General features: G+C 45.7%; 1 protein-coding gene across 1 annotated transcript; it reads left to right on the top strand.

The window, feature by feature from the left end:
• Positions 1–12,256: 12,256 nt before the first annotated feature.
• On the top strand, positions 12,257–17,491 carry LOC128652792 (uncharacterized). Its single transcript, XM_053705727.1, has 2 exons — positions 12,257–13,060; positions 16,545–17,491. The coding sequence occupies exons 1-2, from the start codon at positions 12,265–12,267 to the stop codon at positions 17,120–17,122; spliced, it is 1,374 nt and encodes a 457-aa protein (XP_053561702.1). The 5' UTR covers positions 12,257–12,264; the 3' UTR covers positions 17,123–17,491.
• Positions 17,492–20,139: the final 2,648 nt, after the last annotated feature.

The raw sequence follows: 20,139 nt of genomic DNA, 5'->3' as shown, positions 1-20,139 counted from the left end.
TCAGGTAAGCATAAATTATGTTTTCTTCTGTTAAGTGTGATCAGTCCACGGGTCATCATTACTTCTGGGATACCAATACCAAAGCAAAAGTACACGGATGACGGGAGGGATAGGCAGGCTCTTTATACAGAAGGAACCACTGCCTGAAGAACCTTTCTCCCAAAAATAGCCTCCGATGAAGCAAAAGTGTCAAATTTGTAAAATTTGGAAAAAGTATGAAGCGAAGACCAAGTTGCAGCCTTGCAAATCTGTTCAACAGAGGCCTCATTCTTGAAGGCCCAAGTGGAAGCCACAGCTCTAGTAGAATGAGCTGTAATTCTTTCAGGAGGCTGCTGTCCAGCAGTCTCATAAGCTAAACGAATTATGCTACGAAGCCAAAAAGAAAGAGAGGTAGCGGAAGCTTTTTGACCTCTCCTCTGCCCAGAGTAAATGACAAACAGAGAAGACGTTTGTCGAAATTCCTTAGTTGCCTGTAAGTAAAATTTTAGAGCACGGACTACATCCAGGTTGTGCAGTAGACGTTCCTTCTTTGAAGAAGGATTTGGGCATAAAGAAGGAACAACAATCTCTTGATTGATATTCCTGTTAGTAACTACCTTAGGTAAGAACCCAGGTTTAGTACGCAGGACTACCTTATCCGAATGAAAAATCAAATAAGGAGAATCACAATGTAAGGCTGATAATTCAGAGACTCTTCGAGCCGAGGAAATAGCCATTAAAAATAGAACTTTCCAAGATAACAACTTTATATCAATGGAATGAAGGGGTTCAAACGGAACGCCCTGTAAAACATTAAGAACAAGGTTTAAACTCCATGGTGGAGCAACAGTTTTAAACACAGGCTTAATCCTGGCCATATCCTGACAAAAAGCCTGGACGTCAGGAACTTCTGACAGACGTTTGTGTAACAGAATGGACAGAGCTGAGATCTGTCCCTTTAATGAACTAGCAGATAAACCCTTTTCTAAACCTTCTTGTAGAAAAGACAATATCCTAGGAATCCTAACCTTACTCCAAGAGTAACCTTTGGATTCACACCAATATAGGTATTTACGCCATATCTTATGGTAAATCTTTCTGGTAACAGGTTTCCTAGCCTGTATTAAGGTATCAATAACTGACTCAGAAAACCCACGTCTTGATAAAATCAAGCGTTCAATTTCCAAGCAGTCAGCTTCAGAGAAGTTAGATTTTGATGTTTGAAGGGACCCTGTATCAGAAGGTCCTGTTTCAGAGGTAGAGACCAAGGTGGACAGGATGACATGTCCACCAGGTCTGCATACCAAGTCCTGCGTGGCCACGCAGGTGCTATTAGAATCACTGATGCTCTCTCTTGTTTGATTCTGGCAATCAATCGAGGAAGTAACGGGAAGGGTGGAAACACGTAAGCCATCCTGAAGTCCCAAGGTGCTGTCAGAGCATCTATCAGGACTGCTCCTGGATCCCTGGATCTGGACCCGTAACGAGGAAGCTTGGCGTTCTGTCGAGACGCCATGAGATCTATCTCTGGTTTGCCCCAACGTCGAAGTATTTGGGCAAAGACCTCTGGATGAAGTTCCCACTCCCCCGGATGAAAAGTCTGACGACTTAAGAAATCCGCCTCCCAGTTCTCCACTCCCGGGATGTGGATTGCTGACAGGTGGCAAGAGTGAGACTCTGCCCAGCGAATTATCTTTGATACTTCCATCATAGCTAGGGAGCTTCTTGTCCCTCCCTGATGGTTGATGTAAGCTACAGTCGTGATGTTGTCCGACTGAAACCTGATGTCAACTGGGGCCAAGCCAGGAGGGCATTGAGAACTGCTCTCAATTCCAGAATGTTTATTGGCAGGAGACTCTCCTCCTGACTCCATTGTCCCTGAGCCTTCAGAGAATTCCAGACGGCACCCCAACCTAGAAGGCTGGCGTCTGTTGTTACAATTGTCCAGTCTGGTCTGCTGAATGGCATCCCCCTGGACAGATGTGGCCGAGAAAGCCACCATAGAAGAGAATTTCTGGTCTCTTGATCCAGATTCAGAGAAGGGGATAAGTCTGAGTAATCCCCATTCCACTGACTTAGCATGCACAGTTGCAGTGGTCTGAGGTGTAAGCGTGCAAAGGGTACTATGTCCATTGCCGCTACCATTAAGCCGATTACCTCCATGCATTGAGCCACTGACGGGTGTTGAATGGAATGAAGGGTGCGGCAAGCACTTTGAAGTCTTGTTAGCCTGTCCTCTGTCAGGTAAATCTTCATTTCTACAGAATCTATAAGAGTCCCCAGGAAGGGAACTCTTGTGAGTGGAACGAGTGAACTTTTCTTTTCGTTCACCTTCCATCCATGTGACCTTAGAAATGCCAGCACTAACTCTTTATGAGACTTGGCAGTTTGAAAGCTTGAAGCTTGTATCAGAATGTCGTCTAGGTATGGAGCTACCGAGATTCCCCGCGGTCTTAGTACCGCCAGAAGAGCACCCAGAACCTTTGTGAAGATTCTTGGAGCTGTAGCCAATCCGAATGGAAGAGCCACAAACTGGTAATGCCTGTCTAGGAAGGCAAACCTTAGGTACCGATAATGATCTTTGTGAATCGGTATGTGAAGGTAAGCATCTTTTAAATCTACAGTGGTCATGTACTGACCCTCTTGGATCATAGGTAAAATTGTCCGAATAGTCTCCATCTTGAACGATGGAACTCTTAGGAATTTGTTTAGGATCTTTAAGTCCAGGATTGGTCTGAAAGTTCCCTCTTTTTTGGGAACCACAAACAGATTTGAGTAAAACCCCTGTCCCTGTTCCGATCGTGGAACTGGATGGATTACTCCCATTAACAAGAGCTCTTGTACGCAGCGTAGAAACGCCTCTTTCTTTGTCTGGATTGTTGACAATCTTGACAGATGAAATCTCTCTCTTGGAGGAGAGTATTTGAAGTCCAGAAGGTATCCCTGAGATATTATCTCTAGCGCCCAGGGATCCTGAACATCTCTTGCCCAAGCCTGGGCGAAGAGAGAAAGTCTGCCCCCCACTAGATCCGATCCCGGATCGGGGGCCCTCAATTCATGCTGTTTTAGGGGCAGCAGCAGGTTTCCTAGTCTGCTTGCCCTTGTTCCAGGACTGGTTAGGTTTCCAGCCTTGTCTGTAGCGAGCAACAGCTCCTTCCTGTTTTGGTGCAGAGGAAGTTGATGCTGCTCCTGCTTTGAAATTACGAAAGGAACGAAAATTAGACTGTCTAGTCTTGGCTTTGGCTTTGTCCTGAGGCAGGGCATGGCCTTTACCTCCTGTAATGTCAGCGATAATCTCTTTCAACCCGGGCCCGAATAAGGTCTGCCCTTTGAAAGGTATATTAAGCAATTTAGACTTAGAAGTAACATCAGCTGACCAGGATTTTAGCCACAGCGCCCTGCGTGCCTGAATGGCGAATCCTGAATTCTTTGCCGTAAGTTTAGTAAGATGTACTACGGCCTCCGAAATGAATGAATTAGCTAGTTTAAGGACTCTAAGCCTGTCCGTAATGTCGTCCAGAGTAGCTGAACCAATGTTCTCTTCCAGAGACTCAATCCAGAATGCCGCTGCAGCCGTGATCGGCGCAATGCATGCAAGGGGTTGCAATATAAAACCTTGTTGAACAAACATTTTCTTAAGGTAACCCTCTAATTTTTTATCCATTGGATCTGAAAAAGCACAGCTATCCTCCACCGGGATAGTGGTACGCTTAGCTAAGGTAGAAACTGCTCCCTCCACCTTAGGGACCTTTTGCCATAAGTCCCTTGTGGTGGCGTCTATTGGAAACATTTTTCTAAATATCGGAGGGGGTGAGAACGGCACACCGGGTCTATCCCACTCCTTAGTAACAATTTCAGTAAGTCTCTTAGGTATAGGAAAAACCTCAGTACTCGTCGGTACCGCAAAATATTTATCCAACCTACACATTTTCTCTGGTATTGCAACTGTGTTACAATCATTCAGAGCCGCTAACACCTCCCCTAGTAATACACGGAGGTTTTCCAGTTTAAATTTAAAATTTGAAATATCTGAATCCAGTCTGTTTGGATCAGAACCGTCACCCACAGAATGAAGCTCTCCGTCCTCATGTTCTGCCACCTGTGACGCAGTGTCTGACATGGTCCTAATATTATCAGCGCACTCTGTTCTCACCCCAGAGTGATCACGCTTACCTCTTAGCTCTGGTAATTTAGCCAAAACCTCAGTCATAACAGTAGCCATATCCTGTAATGTGATTTGTAATGGCCGCCCAGATGTACTCGGCGCTACAATATCACGCACCTCCCTCTGAGCGGGAGATGTAGGTACTGACACGTGAGGCGAGTTAGTCGGCATAACTCTCCCCTCGTTGTTTGGTGAAATTTGTTCAATTTGTACAGATTGACTTTTATTTAAAGTAGCATCAATACAGTTAGTACATAAATTTCTATTGGGCTCCACTTTGGCATTGCAACAAATGACACAGGTATCATCCTCTGAATCAGACATGTTTAACACACTAGCAAATAAACTTGTAACTTGGAAATACAATTCAATTAGAATAATATTAAAACGTACTGTGCCTTTAAGAAGCACAGAAGATCTATGACAGTTGAACATTAATAAATTGAAACAGTTATAGCCTCAATCCTTGTAAATAACACAACTTTAGCAAAGGTTTAATCCCATTAGCAAAGATAACAAATTCTGAAAGCAGGAAACAAATTACAGAATAAACGTTTTTTATCTCAGTCAAACTATAATTCTCACAGCTCTGCTGAGAGAAATTACCTCCCTCAAAATAAGTTTTGAAGACCCCTGAGCTCTGTAGAGATGAACCGGATCATGCAGGGAATACAATGAGTTGCTGACTGAAATATTTGATGCGTAGTAAAAGCGCCAAAAAACGGCCCCTCCCCCTCACACACAGCAGTGAGGGAGAACAGAAACTGTCAGAAAACAGATTAAGCAACTGCCAAGTGGAAAAATAGTGCCCAAACATTTATTCACTCAGTACCTCAGTAAATGAAAACGATTTTACATTCCAGCAAAAACGTTAAACATAATCTCTAGTTATTAAACAGCTTTATGTATTTCTTACAGTGTAATTCTAGTGAAGTACCATTCCCCAGAATACTGAAGTGTAAAGTATACATACATGACATTATATCGGTATGGCAGGATTTTCTCATCAATTCCATTGTCAGAAAAATAAAAACTGCTACATACCTCTATGCAGATTCATCTGCCCGCTGTCCCCTGATCTGAAGTTTACCTCTCCTCAGATGGCCGAGAAACAGCAATATGATCTTAACTACTCCGGCTAAAATCATAACAAAAACTCTGGTAGATTCTTCTTCAAACTCTGCCAGAGAGATAATAACACACTCCGGTGCTATTTTAAAATAACAAACTTTTGATTGAAGATATAAAACTAAGTATAATCACCATAGTCCTCTCACACATCCTATCTAGTCGGGTGCAAGAGAATGACTGGGAGTGACGTAGAGGGGAGGAGCTATATGCAGCTCTGCTGGGTGAATCCTCTTGCACTTCCTGTTGGGGAGGAGTAATATCCCAGAAGTAATGATGACCCGTGGACTGATCACACTTAACAGAAGAAATTGTTACTGGAGGCTTCCTGATAATTTGTTTTTAAATTTACATGCCATTTTCACAACTGGCCTGCAGGGGTCAGTGTTTATACATGATTATGTTAAAGTAAAATTGCAAAGTGCATTTAGGGTTAATTTCTTAGCCTATTTAAGCAGGTGTGTTAAGGTTATGTTTTATCACATGACTAAGGGGTATTACCCCGAAACGTTGTGATTTTTACTGTCTGAACCTGTACCTATTAAAGTATTTTGGACTACACTTTTTGAGGAGTCATCCTGCTATCTCTACTTTTGTACTATTACGTTGGAGTGTGGCAGTCACTTTAAAAGGATTACACTCACCTCTTTGAGGATTTATGCTGTATGCTGGACTCTATTCAAATTTTATACTGCTAGTGAGTAACATACTGCTAATGAGAGACATACTGCTAGTAAGTGACATACTGCTAGTGAGTGACATACTGCTAGTGACAGACATACTTCTAGTGAGAGAAATACTGCTAGTGAGTGACATACTGCTAATGAGAGACATATTGCTAGTGAGTAATATACTGCTAGTGAGAGACATACTGCTAATGAGAGACATACTGCTAGTAAGTGACATACTGCTAGTGAGAGATATACTGCTAGTGAGAAACACACTGCTAGTGAGAGATATACTGCTAGTGAGAGACATACTGCTAGTAAGTGACATACTGCTAGTGAGAGATATACTGCTAATAAGTGATATACTGCTAGTGAGAGACATACTGCTAATAAGTGATATACTGCTAGAGTGACATACTGCTAGTGAGAGACATACTGCTAGAGTGACATACTGCTAGTGAGAGACATACTGCTAGTAAGTGACATACTGCTAGTGAGAGATATACTGCTAGTGAGAGACATACTGCTAGTGAGAGATATACTGCTAGTGAGTGACATACTGCTAGTGAGAAACATACTGATAGTGAGTGACATACTGCTAGTGAGAGATATACTGCTAGTGAGAGACATACTGCTAGTGAGAGATATACTGCTAGTGAGAGACATACTGCTAATGAGTGACATACTGCTAGTGAGAAAAATACTGCTAGTGAGAGATATACTGCTAGTGAGAGACATACTGCTAGTGAGTGATATACTGCTAGTGAGAAACACACTGCTAGTGAGAGACATACTGCTAATAAGTGATATACTGCTAGTGAGAGATATACTGCTAGTGAGAGACATACTGCTAGTGAGAGACATACTGCTAATAAGTGATATACTGCTAGTGAGAGATATACTGCTAGTGAGAGACATACTGCTAGTGACAGACATACTGCTAGTGAGAGACATACTGCTAATAAGTGATATACTGCTAGTGAGAGATATACTGCTAGTGACAGACATACTGCTAGTGAGAGATATACTGCTAATAAGTGATATACTGCTAGTGAGAGACATACTGCTAGTGACAGACATACTGCTAGTGAGAGACATACTGCTAATAAGTGATATACTGCTAGTGAGAGATATACTGCTAGTGAGAGACATACTGCTAGTAAGTGACATACTGCTAGTGAGAGATATACTGCTAGTGAGAGACATACTGCTAGTGAGAGATATACTGCTAGTGAGAGACATAATGCTTGTGAGTGACATACTACTAGTGAGTGACATACTGCTAGTGAGAGATATATTGAGGATTTATGCTGTATGCTGGACTCTATTCAAATTTTATACTGCTAGTGAGTAACATACTGCTAATGAGAGACATACTGCTAGTAAGTGACATACTGCTAGTGAGTGACATACTGCTAGTGACAGACATACTTCTAGTGAGAGAAATACTGCTAGTGAGTGACATACTGCTAATGAGAGACATATTGCTAGTGAGTAATATACTGCTAGTGAGAGACATACTGCTAATGAGAGACATACTGCTAGTAAGTGACATACTGCTAGTGAGAGATATACTGCTAGTGAGAAACACACTGCTAGTGAGAGATATACTGCTAGTGAGAGACATACTGCTAGTAAGTGACATACTGCTAGTGAGAGATATACTGCTAATAAGTGATATACTGCTAGTGAGAGACATACTGCTAATAAGTGATATACTGCTAGAGTGACATACTGCTAGTGAGAGACATACTGCTAGAGTGACATACTGCTAGTGAGAGACATACTGCTAGTAAGTGACATACTGCTAGTGAGAGATATACTGCTAGTGAGAGACATACTGCTAGTGAGAGATATACTGCTAGTGAGTGACATACTGCTAGTGAGAGATATACTGCTAGTGAGAGACATACTGCTAATGAGTGACATACTGCTAGTGAGAAAAATACTGCTAGTGAGAGATATACTGCTAGTGAGAGACATACTGCTAGTGAGAAACACACTGCTAGTGAGAAACATACTGCTAATAAGTGATATACTGCTAGTGAGAGATATACTGCTAGTGAGAGACATACTGCTAGTGAGAGACATACTGCTAATAAGTGATATACTGCTAGTGAGAGATATACTGCTAGTGAGAGACATACTGCTAGTGACAGACATACTGCTAGTGAGAGACATACTGCTAATAAGTGATATACTGCTAGTGAGAGATATACTGCTAGTGACAGACATACTGCTAGTGAGAGATATACTGCTAATAAGTGATATACTGCTAGTGAGAGACATACTGCTAGTGACAGACATACTGCTAGTGAGAGACATACTGCTAATAAGTGATATACTGCTAGTGAGAGATATACTGCTAGTGAGAGACATACTGCTAGTGAGAGATATACTGCTAGTGAGAGACATACTGCTAGTGAGAGATATACTGCTAGTGAGAGACATAATGCTTGTGAGTGACATACTACTAGTGAGTGACATACTGCTAGTGAGAGATATACTGCTAGTGAGAGATATACTGCTAGTGACAGACATACTGCTAGTGAGTGACATACTGCTAGTGAGTTACATACTGCTAGTGAGTAACATACTGCTAGTGAGTAACATACTGCTAGTGAGTGACATACTGCTAGTGAGTAACATACTGCTAGTGAGTAACATACTGCTAGTGAGTAACATACTGCTAGTGAGTGACATACTGCTAGTGAGTAACATACTGCTAGTGAGAGACATACTGCTAGTGAGTAACATACTACTTGTGAGTCACATACTGCTAGTGAGTGACATATTGCTAGTGAGTGACATATTGCTAGATTGTGACATACTGCTAGTGAGTGACATGCTGCTAGTGAGAGACATACTGCTAGAGAGTGACATACTGCTAGTGAGAAACATACTGCTAGTGAGTGACATACTGCTAGTGATAGACATACTGCTAGTGAGTGACATACTGCTAGTGAGAGAGGTACTGCTAGTGAGAGATATACTGCTAGTGAGAGACGGATATATTGCTAGTGAGTAACATATTGCTAGTGAGTGACATATTGCTAGTCAGTGACATACTGATAGTGAGTGACATACTGCTAGTGAGTGACATATTGCTAGTGAGTGACATATTGCTAGTGAGTAACATACTGCAAGTGAGTGACATACTGCTAGTGAGAGACATACTGCTAGTGAGTGACATACTGCTAGTGAGTAACATACTGCTAGAGAGTGACATACTGCTAGTGAATAACATACTGCTAGTGAGCCCCAAGGCAGAACATACAGTGATCTGAGATGTCATCGCAGAAAATGCAGCATGTCTGCAGAAAGAACAGGACATTTTCAGGCACTGTTCTTTAACTTTTAATCACTGCTCCGCATTAGGCTGTTCTCTTCAAATAGAGCTGTTCTTTGGCTGCACTGTGTAAGTTTTCCTTACCACAGTTCACAGCTCACAGCAAAGTGCTGTTTTAAATGAACAGTCAAATATTCAGTAGCGCTGCCAAGCAGTAGGGCATTAATTGACTGTCTATCAGAGATTGTTTCAAGCCTGTCCCCTAGCCTTTCGAAGTTTTCAAAGCTGTTTTTTTCTAAATGTAAGACGTTCGTATGAGCAATGCATCTAATTTGCAATGCAATTTTCAACTAATGCACTATATTATAAAACTTTAAATATTGCTTTATTCTCCAGTTAACTAACACATTACAATTTAACTGGTGCTTTAGTGTAACTGTCTAATTTAAAATTGAATTTTTTTTAAAAAAAAATGACCTGCAGAAAATTTTTCACTAAAAAAATCTCATCGCAGAAAGTGAAAAAAAGTTCTGCCTCTGTGCTAGTGAGTAACATACTGCTAGTGAGTGACATACTGCTAGTGAGTAACATACTGCTAGAGAGTGACATACTGCTAGTGAGAGACATACTGCTAGTGAGAGACATACTGCTAGTGACAGACATACTGCTAGTGAGTATTATACTGCTAGTGAGTATTATACTGCTAGTGAGTATTATACTGCTAGTGACAGACATACTGCTAGTGAGTAACATACTGCTAGTGAGAGACATACTGCTAGTGAGTGACATACTGCTAGTGAGAGACATACTGCTAGTGAGTGACATACTGCTAGTGAGTGACATACTGCTAGAGAGTGACATACTGCTAGTGAGAGACATACTGCTAGTGAGAGACATACTGCTAGTGACAGACATACTGCTAGTGAGTGACATACTGCTAGTGAGTAACATACTGCTAGTGAGTGACATACTGCTAATGAGTGACATACTGCTAGTGAGAGACATACTGCTAGTGACAGACATACTGCTAGTGAATAACATACTGCTAGTGAGTAACATACTGCTAGTGAGTGACATACTGCTAATGAGTGACATACTGCTAGTGAGAGACATACTGCTAGTGACAGACATACTGCTAGTGAGTAACATACTGCTAGTGAGTAACATAATGCTAGTGAGTGACATATTGCTAGTGAGTAACATACTGCTAGTGAGTAACATACTGTTAGTGAGTGACATACTGCTAGTGACAGACATACTGCTAGTGAGAGACATACTGCTAGTGAGTGACATACTGCTAGTTAGTGACATATTGCTAGTGAGTAACATACTGCTAGAGAGTGACATACTGCTAGTGAGTAACATACTGCTAGTGAGTGACATACTGCTAGTGAGAGACATACTGCTAGTGAGAGACATACTGCTAGTGAGTGACATACTTCTAGTGAGTGACATACTGCTAGAGAGTGACATACTGCTAGTGAGTAACATACTGCTAGTGAGTGACATATTGCTAGTGACAGAAATACTGCTAGTGAGAGACATACTGCTAGTGGGTGACATACTGCTAGTGAGTGACATACTGCTAGAGAGGTACATACTGCTAGTGAGTAACATACTGCTAGTGAGTGACATATTGCTAGTGAGTGACATACCGCTAGTGAGTGACATACTGCTAGTGAGTGAAATACTGCTAGTGAGTAACATACTGCTAGTGAGAGACATATTGCTAGTGAGAGACATACTGCTAGTGAGTAACATACTGCTAGTGAGTAACATACTGCTAAAGGAAATGTAAGGCAAATTGCCTGGAATGCACATAAGGGTTAAGGCCAAGACGGAGGAGGGGAGTGTTGTGTTGTGTGTGTGAAACAATGTTGCAGAAAGAGAGGAGGGGTTCCAGCTTACCTTTTTAAGCCCAGTACAGGAAGCACATGTCCTCTTTCTGCTGTTTTTCTCAAAGTTTTCACATGAGACGTTCAAGGAGATCTAAAGCACCTCCAAAGCGAATCATGGAGGCTAGGGAGGAACCTGCAGAGAGAGAAGTTATTGAAGACAGCGATGAAGCAGCTGAGTGGATCCCTCCATCGCCAGAAACGGTGGGTCGAACCCCTTTACTTCCCTCCCTTTCCCCTTCACTTGATCAATCCTCCGGGGAGGTTGGGGGTAGTGGTGGGGAGATTTCAGATAGGGCCCTACTGGAGGTGCTGGCATTAGTGAGCAATATGGGGGGTAGTGCTGGGCATCCAGATGGCGCGTCTGAGCCCGTCGGCCATGCGGCCGGGAGTGAGCCCTCTTTACGGGGGGTTAGTTCTAACGTAGGCCCCAATTTAGTTACGATGTCGGGCCCTGCCGGGCCCGTTTCTGGCCTTCGCAGGCCCACATGTCCCCCTAAAGTAGCCGGTAAAGCGGGGGTCCCCGCTAGGCCCGCTATGCGGTCTACAGCCGCTAGCTCCTCTGTCCCCTGCTCTCCGGTCCCCCTGGCTGGGCCTCCCTCCCCTCGCGTGGTCGCGGCGGGCCCTTCTCGGCCTGGTGGCGTTCCGGTCCCCGGCCCCTACGGGCCTTGCTCTTTTGCCCCAATAGTTGGTAGTTTTAGTGGGAGCAGTTCGGCCTTACCTCCGACGTCGTCTCCGGTGTCTCAGGACTCCATCGCGGCCGCGGTATCCCTTTTCCAGATGTGGGCATCTTCTTTGTCGGGGTCTCCGGGTGCGTCCCACGTGGTCCTTGGTCCTCCGGCGGTGGTTGCGCAGGCTCCCGCGTCGACTGTTCCTCCATCGGCGGCGACTTCCGGTTTGCGGTCCTCCGAGGGCGGGACTTCCGGTGACGTCATTTCCGATGACGTCACTGCCGGTCCCGCCATTTGTCAGCGGTCATCGAAGCGGAGCAGGTCGAGTTCCCCGCGCGGCGTCCAAGGTAAGAGAGGAGTGCCGCGGGGGGGAACTTATGCTCCGGGGGGCAATTCTGCTGATGCAATGGGGTCTACAGGGGCAGCACTTGTGGGGGTTGATCTTCACGAGGGGGCTATTGGTGAATCAATGGAGGAATTACCTCAGGGGGGGCATTTCTCTGGCCAAATGAACCCGGGGGTCCCTGTTGGAGGCCCCCGTGGGCAGGTTGCAAAGGGTATTACGGCCCGGCAAAGGGCAAAGGCCCCGTCGGGTAGTAATCCTCGTCAAGGGGCAAAGGCCCCATTGGGCAATTATAAAGGTGGCGCAGCACCTATTGGGCACGCTAGGAGTATGCCTAAGAGCGCTGGCAGTAATAGTGAGGTTTCTTTGGGCAAAGGCGGCGCCCGTGCAGGCGGCGCTTTTGGCGCGCAAATTGGTGGGAGTGTAGGGGCTAGGCCTCAGGCTCCGGGCGCATCCCCGGCAGCAGCGAGGAAGGTAGTAACTAGGTCTTCTACCAAACATGGTTCACCAGAACAGTTTCAGAGTTTAGATTTAGCGGTTGCATCCACTAGACGTAAGAAAGCCACCCCTATCACTCAGAAGTCAGTACATTTTAGTGAAGAGATAGAGGACTTTACAGAAGATGAGCAGGGTGTGTATGATGATGTTGCAAGTGGCGAAGGCACCCATGATGTCCATGATGTGTGTGAGGGGATGCATGAACGGTCTGGGCACAGGGGGAGGGGTAGAGCAGACCTTCCCCTTCGTGGTACTCCTCTCTGGCAATCTCTTTTGCAGGAAAGCGACATGGCTACGTCAGGAGATTCAGGCAGCGGGTTGGAGAGAGGTGCTGAGAGCGGCCAGGACTCCATGGTGTCAGAGGATGAGCGTCCTTCTACTTCGGGAGTCGTGGCGATTCCAAACAGGACCGGTGTGAGAGATGGTGAGTCCTCAGTTTCAGTGGGGTTGCGGGGTTTTACCTCATCCTCGGATGATTCTGGGTCAGAAAATGACAAGGAACTGGGGTTGCATGGGAAGGGCAATAAAAGAATGTATAAGATGCTTAGATGGTTAACTGATGAGAAGAGATCAGAAAAAGGGGGTTTGCGTGACCGTCATGACTATATTGCCTCTGGCAGGTCCGACAGGGCTGCCCCACCCAGACTTCGCATAAGTGGGGTGGGGAGGCCTGTTAATCGGAAGGTGGCACTCCAAGGGGATACTAGATCCTGGTCTTCTTATGATCTGCACGAGCATTTGAAGACTAAGACAGTACGGAGAATTCAAGAGGGTAAATTTGTTAACATCTTCGAGCTCTCGGTGGAAGCCCTAAGGCAGAAAGCGAGAGCGGAGGATGGGACAGGCCCCAAGAAGTACCAGCGCCCAGATACATTTCACGAATGGCGCCGGTGTTTCAGGATCTATGCGTCCTGCTATTTGCAAAAATGGCCGGACCAGTGTTTAGCCGTGTTGAAATACATGGAAAACATGGAGATCATTGCTGATAATTATCGCGATGGTGCCTGGCGGGATTATGATGAGGAGTTCCGCAGAAAGATGGTGGGTAATCCACTGTTGGATTTCGGGTGCGTAGAAATGCAACTCTGGGCCCGGCTGGGTCCCGAGAAATCACTAGGTACTGCGGGGGCCCCGGCGGGTGCAACGCAGTTTCGACCCGCAAATAGATTTCGCAGACGCCCAGCTGGGGTTTGTTGGAAATTCCAGGACAAGCAATGCACGTTGGGAACCGCGTGTTCCTTTCGGCACGCTTGTCGCATCTGCGGGGGATTTCACCCTGCCGCAGACTGCGTTAAAAAAGGGGAGAGACAGGACAGGACTGGGCCAAGAGGCCCTGCTGTCGCTAAGAGCGGACACCCCGCTGAAGGTGGCCGCAATTAGTAAGTGGCTCACACTATACCCCGATAGGGTAACGGCGGCCTTGTTGGAGTCAGGGCTCCGGGAAGGTTTTGTTATCCCCGTACAAGGTCCGGTTTCGGGTGCGGCCTCTCGCAGGAACCTGAAATCTGCCTCCCTTTTCCCGGAGGTATTAAAGGAGAAATTGGGTAAGGAAGTTTCACTGGGTAGAATGGCTGGCCCGTTTAGGGAAAGACCTATGCCGGGATTGGTTATCTCGCCTCTAGGGGTCGTGCCCAAGAAAGACCCAGGAAAGTTTAGGATGATACAACATCTCTCATACCCAAAGGGAAAGTCAGTCAATGACGCCATTCCTCAGGACTTAAGTACCGTATATTACCAGTCATTTGATGATGCCTTGCAAGTAGTACGCAGATCGGGTCATGGGGCTTTACTGGCCAAGCTTGACATCGAGTCTGCTTTCAGACTCTTGCCGATTCACCCCGCATCATTTTACTTAATGGGTTGTTTCTTCAACGGACACTATTATGTTGACCGTTGTTTGCCCATGGGGTGTTCCATTTCCTGCGCCTATTTTGAGGCGTTTAGTTCCTTCTTGCATTGGGCCGTGGCGGAAGTGACAGGAGAGGATAGGATTGCTCACTACTTGGACGACTTTCTCCTGGTCGGCAGACAGGGGTCTAGGGAATGTGAGCTGCTCCTTTACGCCATGCGGCTGTTGATGGAGAAATTTGGAGTCCCCTTAGCAGAAGACAAATCGGAGGGCCCTTGCACTTGTCTAACTTTCCTGGGTATCGAAATTGATTCGGTAGCCCAGGAATGTAGGCTTCCGGTTGATAAGGTACAGAAGATGTTGGCAGCAGTCAGGAGCCTCGCAGCGGCGCAGTTTTGCACGCTGAAAGAGCTCCAATCGGTTTTGGGTCTGCTCAACTTTGCAGGGAGGGTCATCCCGATGGGGAGGATTTTCCTGAAAAGAATGTAGCGCTTGTTGCCGGGAGTTACTTCCCCTAAGGCCAAACTGATGGTTAATAGTGACATGAGGGAAGACCTCCGTGTCTGGGATCTGTTCCTCAGGGATTTCAATGGGATCTGTATTTGGAGAACCCCCCAGACTCCGGCGCGAGAACTGCACCTCTTTACTGATGCTGCTGGGGGTTTTGGATACGGCGCCTATCTCAATGGCGGGTGGAGCGCCGAACCTTGGCCGGCAGAGTGGGCGGCCAGGGGCCTGACCAGGAACCTGTGCCTTCTAGAGCTTTTCCCCATTCTGGTGGCGTTGGAGATCTGGGGGGACAAGCTCGAGAACCGCTCCGTCATTTTTTGGACGGACAATTTGAGCGTGGTTTTTGCCATTAACGGTCTCTCTTCGACCTCACCACCAGTAATTCGATATCTGAGAATTCTGGTTTTGAGATGCCTCAAGCGGAACATTGAGTTTCGGGCTAGGCATGTCCCAGGGGTTAAAAACGTTATTGCTGATGCACTATCTCGCTTTCAATGGGAAAATTTTAGGAAATGTGCTCCTGAGGCTGCCACTCATGGCTTTCCCTGTCCCCCTTTTCTTTGGCAGGTGGCTTTGGATGGCAGTCCCTGATTCCGGTGCTTAAGGCGTCCCTGGCACCTTCCACTTGGAAGTCCTATGTAAGGTACTGGGAAGAATGGGTATTCTTCTGCGATGTCCAAGGATTTCCTTCTTGTGCTGGTGAGCAGGACTGGCTATTGCGCTGGCTCGCGGAGCTTAGGGCTAAGTTAGCTAAGAAAGGGGCGGTAACCGCGCGGTTGGCGGCGGTGTCCTTTTTCTGTAAACTATTCACGCTGACGGACTCTTCCAAAACGTTTTTGATTCGTCAAATACTGAGGGGTTGGGGAAGGTCGGAAGTGCGGCGTCCAGACGTTAGGGAACCCATAACGGCGGACAGGTTGGTCCTCCTGCTTCGTGTTTTACCGGAGGTATGTTCCTCAGACTACGAGGTGCGGCTTTTTTCAGCGGCGTTCGCCATGGCGTTTCATGGTGCTCTCCGAGTGGGGGAATTGGTCCCCCAGTCTAAGTTGGCGAAAGTGGGTGGCGTCCTGGCGGAGCACATCAGGTTTACGGATAATGGGGTATTACTTTTCATCCCTCGATCGAAAGTCGATCAAGATGGTAGGGGGGCCTGGCTGTCGCTACCCGCGCATGCGGGTTCCGCCTGCTGCCCTAGTGCACTGTTGAAGACCTTCTCGGACAGGCGTCCAGTGGGTGCGGTTAGATTTTTAATTCATCAGGATGGTACCCCCCTGACGAGGTTTCAATTTCGGAAGGTTTTGGGGTGGGCGGCTAAAAAAGTGGGCTTGAATCCCAATACTATAGCTCCTCACTCCTTTAGGGTTGGAGCTGCTACGACGGCGGCGACTTTAGGCTGGTCGGCTGACCGCATAATGGCGCTTGGGAGGTGGAAGTCTAAGAGGTATCAGATTTACGTTAGGCCACTTATATCCCAATGTTAATATTTGCTGGTTGATAATGTTGCACACTGCGCTGCCATTATATGCCCTAACTCTTGTTTCTATTGCAGGGCCTAGAAGTGGGCCACTTCGTGCCTGGATCGTTGGGCACTCGTTCGTACACTGGGCGGCTATCCGAGCGGCATCGCAACCTGGAGGGCAGCAGCTTGGGTTCTCATTCTCCAGGGTGGTAGTTAGGTGGTTAGGGAGGAGAGGCCTTTGCTGGGCAGATCTGCCTGGGTTACTGCAATCCGCCATGAGGCGGTGGGAGAAACCCCATGTGCTGATCATCCACTTAGGTGGAAATGATCTCGGCTCAATTCCCGGCCGGGACTTGAGCGCAGTGATCCAATCAGATCTGCGCACCTTTAAAGCTTGGTTGCCTGGTGTGAGAATGGGCTGGTCAAACATTATACCGAGGTTGACGTGGAGACACATGGCCAATCATAGGGCAGCGTTCCAAGTTCGCAAGAAGCTCAATAGAGATGTTAGGAAGCTTATGTGCGAGCTAGGTGGTTTTGTTGTGGAACACAAGTTCATTACGGCCGCTGACCGTAGCCTGTACCGAGGCGACGGGGTCCATCTTACGGACCATGGCATGGACCTGTTTATTGAAGATATACGTCAGTCCCTACTCCTATTTGTGTGAGTTGGGTGGCGGCGAGAGTGGCCCTTGATATTCGGGCGATCTCGTGGCGGGTGGACAGTGTCCGGGGGCAGGATGTGATCGAGGTAGAGTGACGGCACTTCCGGCCAGGGATGAAGTCCCCAGACGCGCGTCTGGGGTGTTCCCTGCCCGTGTGATTACGATGCCGAGAATTCCCTGTTTTTATAGTATTGAGCTACGCTCTGCTTCTTCTCCTGCGCCCTGGTACTGCCCATCTTGTTAGCATGGGTTACTACGTTTTAGCTAGTACCTGATTGCCGCCCCCCTGGTCCATGTTTATTCAGACGGTCGTTAGTTCTTGTGTTGCCACAATAAACGTGACCTGCGGGTTTTCTCTAACCATAAAAAGTTGTTGTGTCGTTATTTTGTGTGTTATTTATTTCTACGTTTAGAAACTAAGTTGAGTTTATGTTAAACCAAGAATGTATATAGTTATAAGTTATTCTTTCCACAGAGGAGGATATGGCATTTAATCCCTTATGAGTGACATACTGCTAGTGAGTGACATAGTGATAGTGAGAGACATACTGCTAGTGAGTGACATACTGCTAGTGAGTGACATACTGCTAATGAGAGACATACTGCTAGTAAGTGACATACTGCTAGTGGGAGATATAATGTTAGTGAGAGTCATACTGCTTGTAAGTGACATACTGCTAGTAAGAGATATACTGCTAGTGAGAGATATACTGGTGGTGAGAGACATACTGCTAGTGAGTGACAACATACTACTAGTGAGTGACATACTGCTAGTGAGAGACATACTGCTAGTGATAGATATACTGTTAGTGAGTGACATACTGCTAGTGAGAGACATACTGCTAGTGAGAGACATACTGCTAGTGAGTAACATACTGCTAGTGAGTAACATACTGCTAGTGAGAGACATACTGCTAGTGAGTGACATACTGCTAGTGAGAGACATACTGCTAGTGAGTGACATACTGCTAGTGAGAGACATACTGCTAGTGAGTGACACACTGCTAGAGAGTGACATACTGCTAGTGAGTGACATACTGCTAGTGAGAGACATACTGCTAGTAAGTGACATACTGCTAGTGAGTGACATACTGCTAGTGACATACTGCTACTGAGTGACATACTGCTAGTGACATACTGCTAGTGAGTGACATACTGCTAGTGAGAGACATACTGATAGTGAGAGACATACTGATAGTGAGTGACATACTGCTAGTGAGAGACAAACTGCTAGTGAGTAACATACTGCTTGTGAGTGACATACTGCTAGTGAGTGACATACTGCTAGTAAGTGACATACTGCTAGTTAGAGATATACTGCTAGTGAGTGACATTCTGCTAGTGAGTGACATACTGCTAGTGTGAGATATACTGCTAGTGAGAGACATACTGCTAGTGAGTGACATACTGCTAGTGAGTAACATACTGCTAGTGAGTGACATACAGCTAGTGATAGACATACTGCTAATGAGTGACATACTGCTAGTGAGAGACATACTGCTAATGAGTGACATATTGCTAGTGAGAGACATACTGCTAGTGAGTAACATACTGCTAGTGAGAGACATACTGCTAATGAGTGACATATTGCTAGTGAGTGACATACTGCTAGTAAGTGACATACTGCTAATGAGTGACATACTGCTAGTGAGAGACATACTGCTAATGAGTGACATATTGCTAGTGAGTGACATACTGCTAGTAAGTGACATACTGCTAGTGAGAGATATACTGCTAGTGAGTGACATTCTGCTAGTGAGTGACATACTGCTAGTGTGAGATATACTGCTAGTGAGAGACATACTGCTAGAGAGTGACATACTGCTAGTGAGTGACATACTGCTAGTGAGTGACATACTGCTAGTGAGTGCCATACTGCTAGTGAGAAACATACTGCTAGTGAGTGACATACAGCTACTGATAGACATACTGCTAATGAGTGACATACTGCTAGTGAGAGACATACTGCAAGTGAGTAACATACTGCTAGTGAGTGACATACTGCTAGTGATGGACATACTGCTAGTAAGAGACATACTGCTAGTGAGTGACATACTGCTAGTGAGAGATATACTGCTAGTGAGAGACATACTGCAAGTGAGTGACATACTGCTAGTGAGTGACATACTGCTAGTGAGAGATATTCTGCTAGTGAGAGTAATACTGCTAGTGAGTAACATACTGCTAGTGAGTGAAATACTGTTAGCGAGAGACATACTGCTAGTGTTAGACATACTGCTAGTGAGTGACATACTGCTAGTGAGAGACATACTGCTAGTGAGTAACATACTGCTAGTAAGTGACATACTGCTAGTGAGTGACATACTGCTAGTGAGTAGCATACTGCTAGTGAGTGACATACTGCTAGAGTGACATACTGCTAGTGAGAGACATACTGCTAGTAAGTGACATACTGCTAGTGAGAGATATACTGCTAGTAAGTGACATACTGCTAGTGAGTGACATACTGCTAGTAAGTGACATACTGCTAGTGAGTGACATACTGCTAGTGACATACTGCTACTGAGTGACATACTGCTAGTGACATACTGCTAGTGAGTGACATACTGCTAGTGAGAGACATACTGCTAGTGAGAGACATACTGATAGTGAGTGACATACTGCTAGTGAGAGACAAACTGCTAGTGAGTAACATACTGCTAGTGAGTGACATACTGCTAGTGAGTGACATACTGCTAGTAAGTGACATACTGCTAGTGAGAGATATACTGCTAGTGAGTGACATTCTGCTAGTGAGTGACATACTGCTAGTGTGAGATATACTGCTAGTGAGAGACATACTGCTAGTGAGTGACATACTGCTAGTGAGTAACATACTGCTAGTGAGTGACATACAGCTAGTGATAGACATACTGCTAATGAGTGACATACTGCTAGTGAGAGACATACTGCTAATGAGTGACATATTGCTAGTGAGAGACATACTGCTAGTGAGTAACATACTGCTAGTGAGAGACATACTGCTAATGAGTGACATATTGCTAGTGAGTGACATACTG

This window comes from Bombina bombina, chromosome 3 (genome assembly GCF_027579735.1).
Source record: "Bombina bombina isolate aBomBom1 chromosome 3, aBomBom1.pri, whole genome shotgun sequence".
Classification (NCBI taxonomy): Eukaryota; Metazoa; Chordata; class Amphibia; order Anura; family Bombinatoridae; genus Bombina; species Bombina bombina.
The sequence above is the reverse complement of the archived record's forward strand: the minus strand, read 5'-3'. Positions and strand labels throughout refer to the sequence as shown.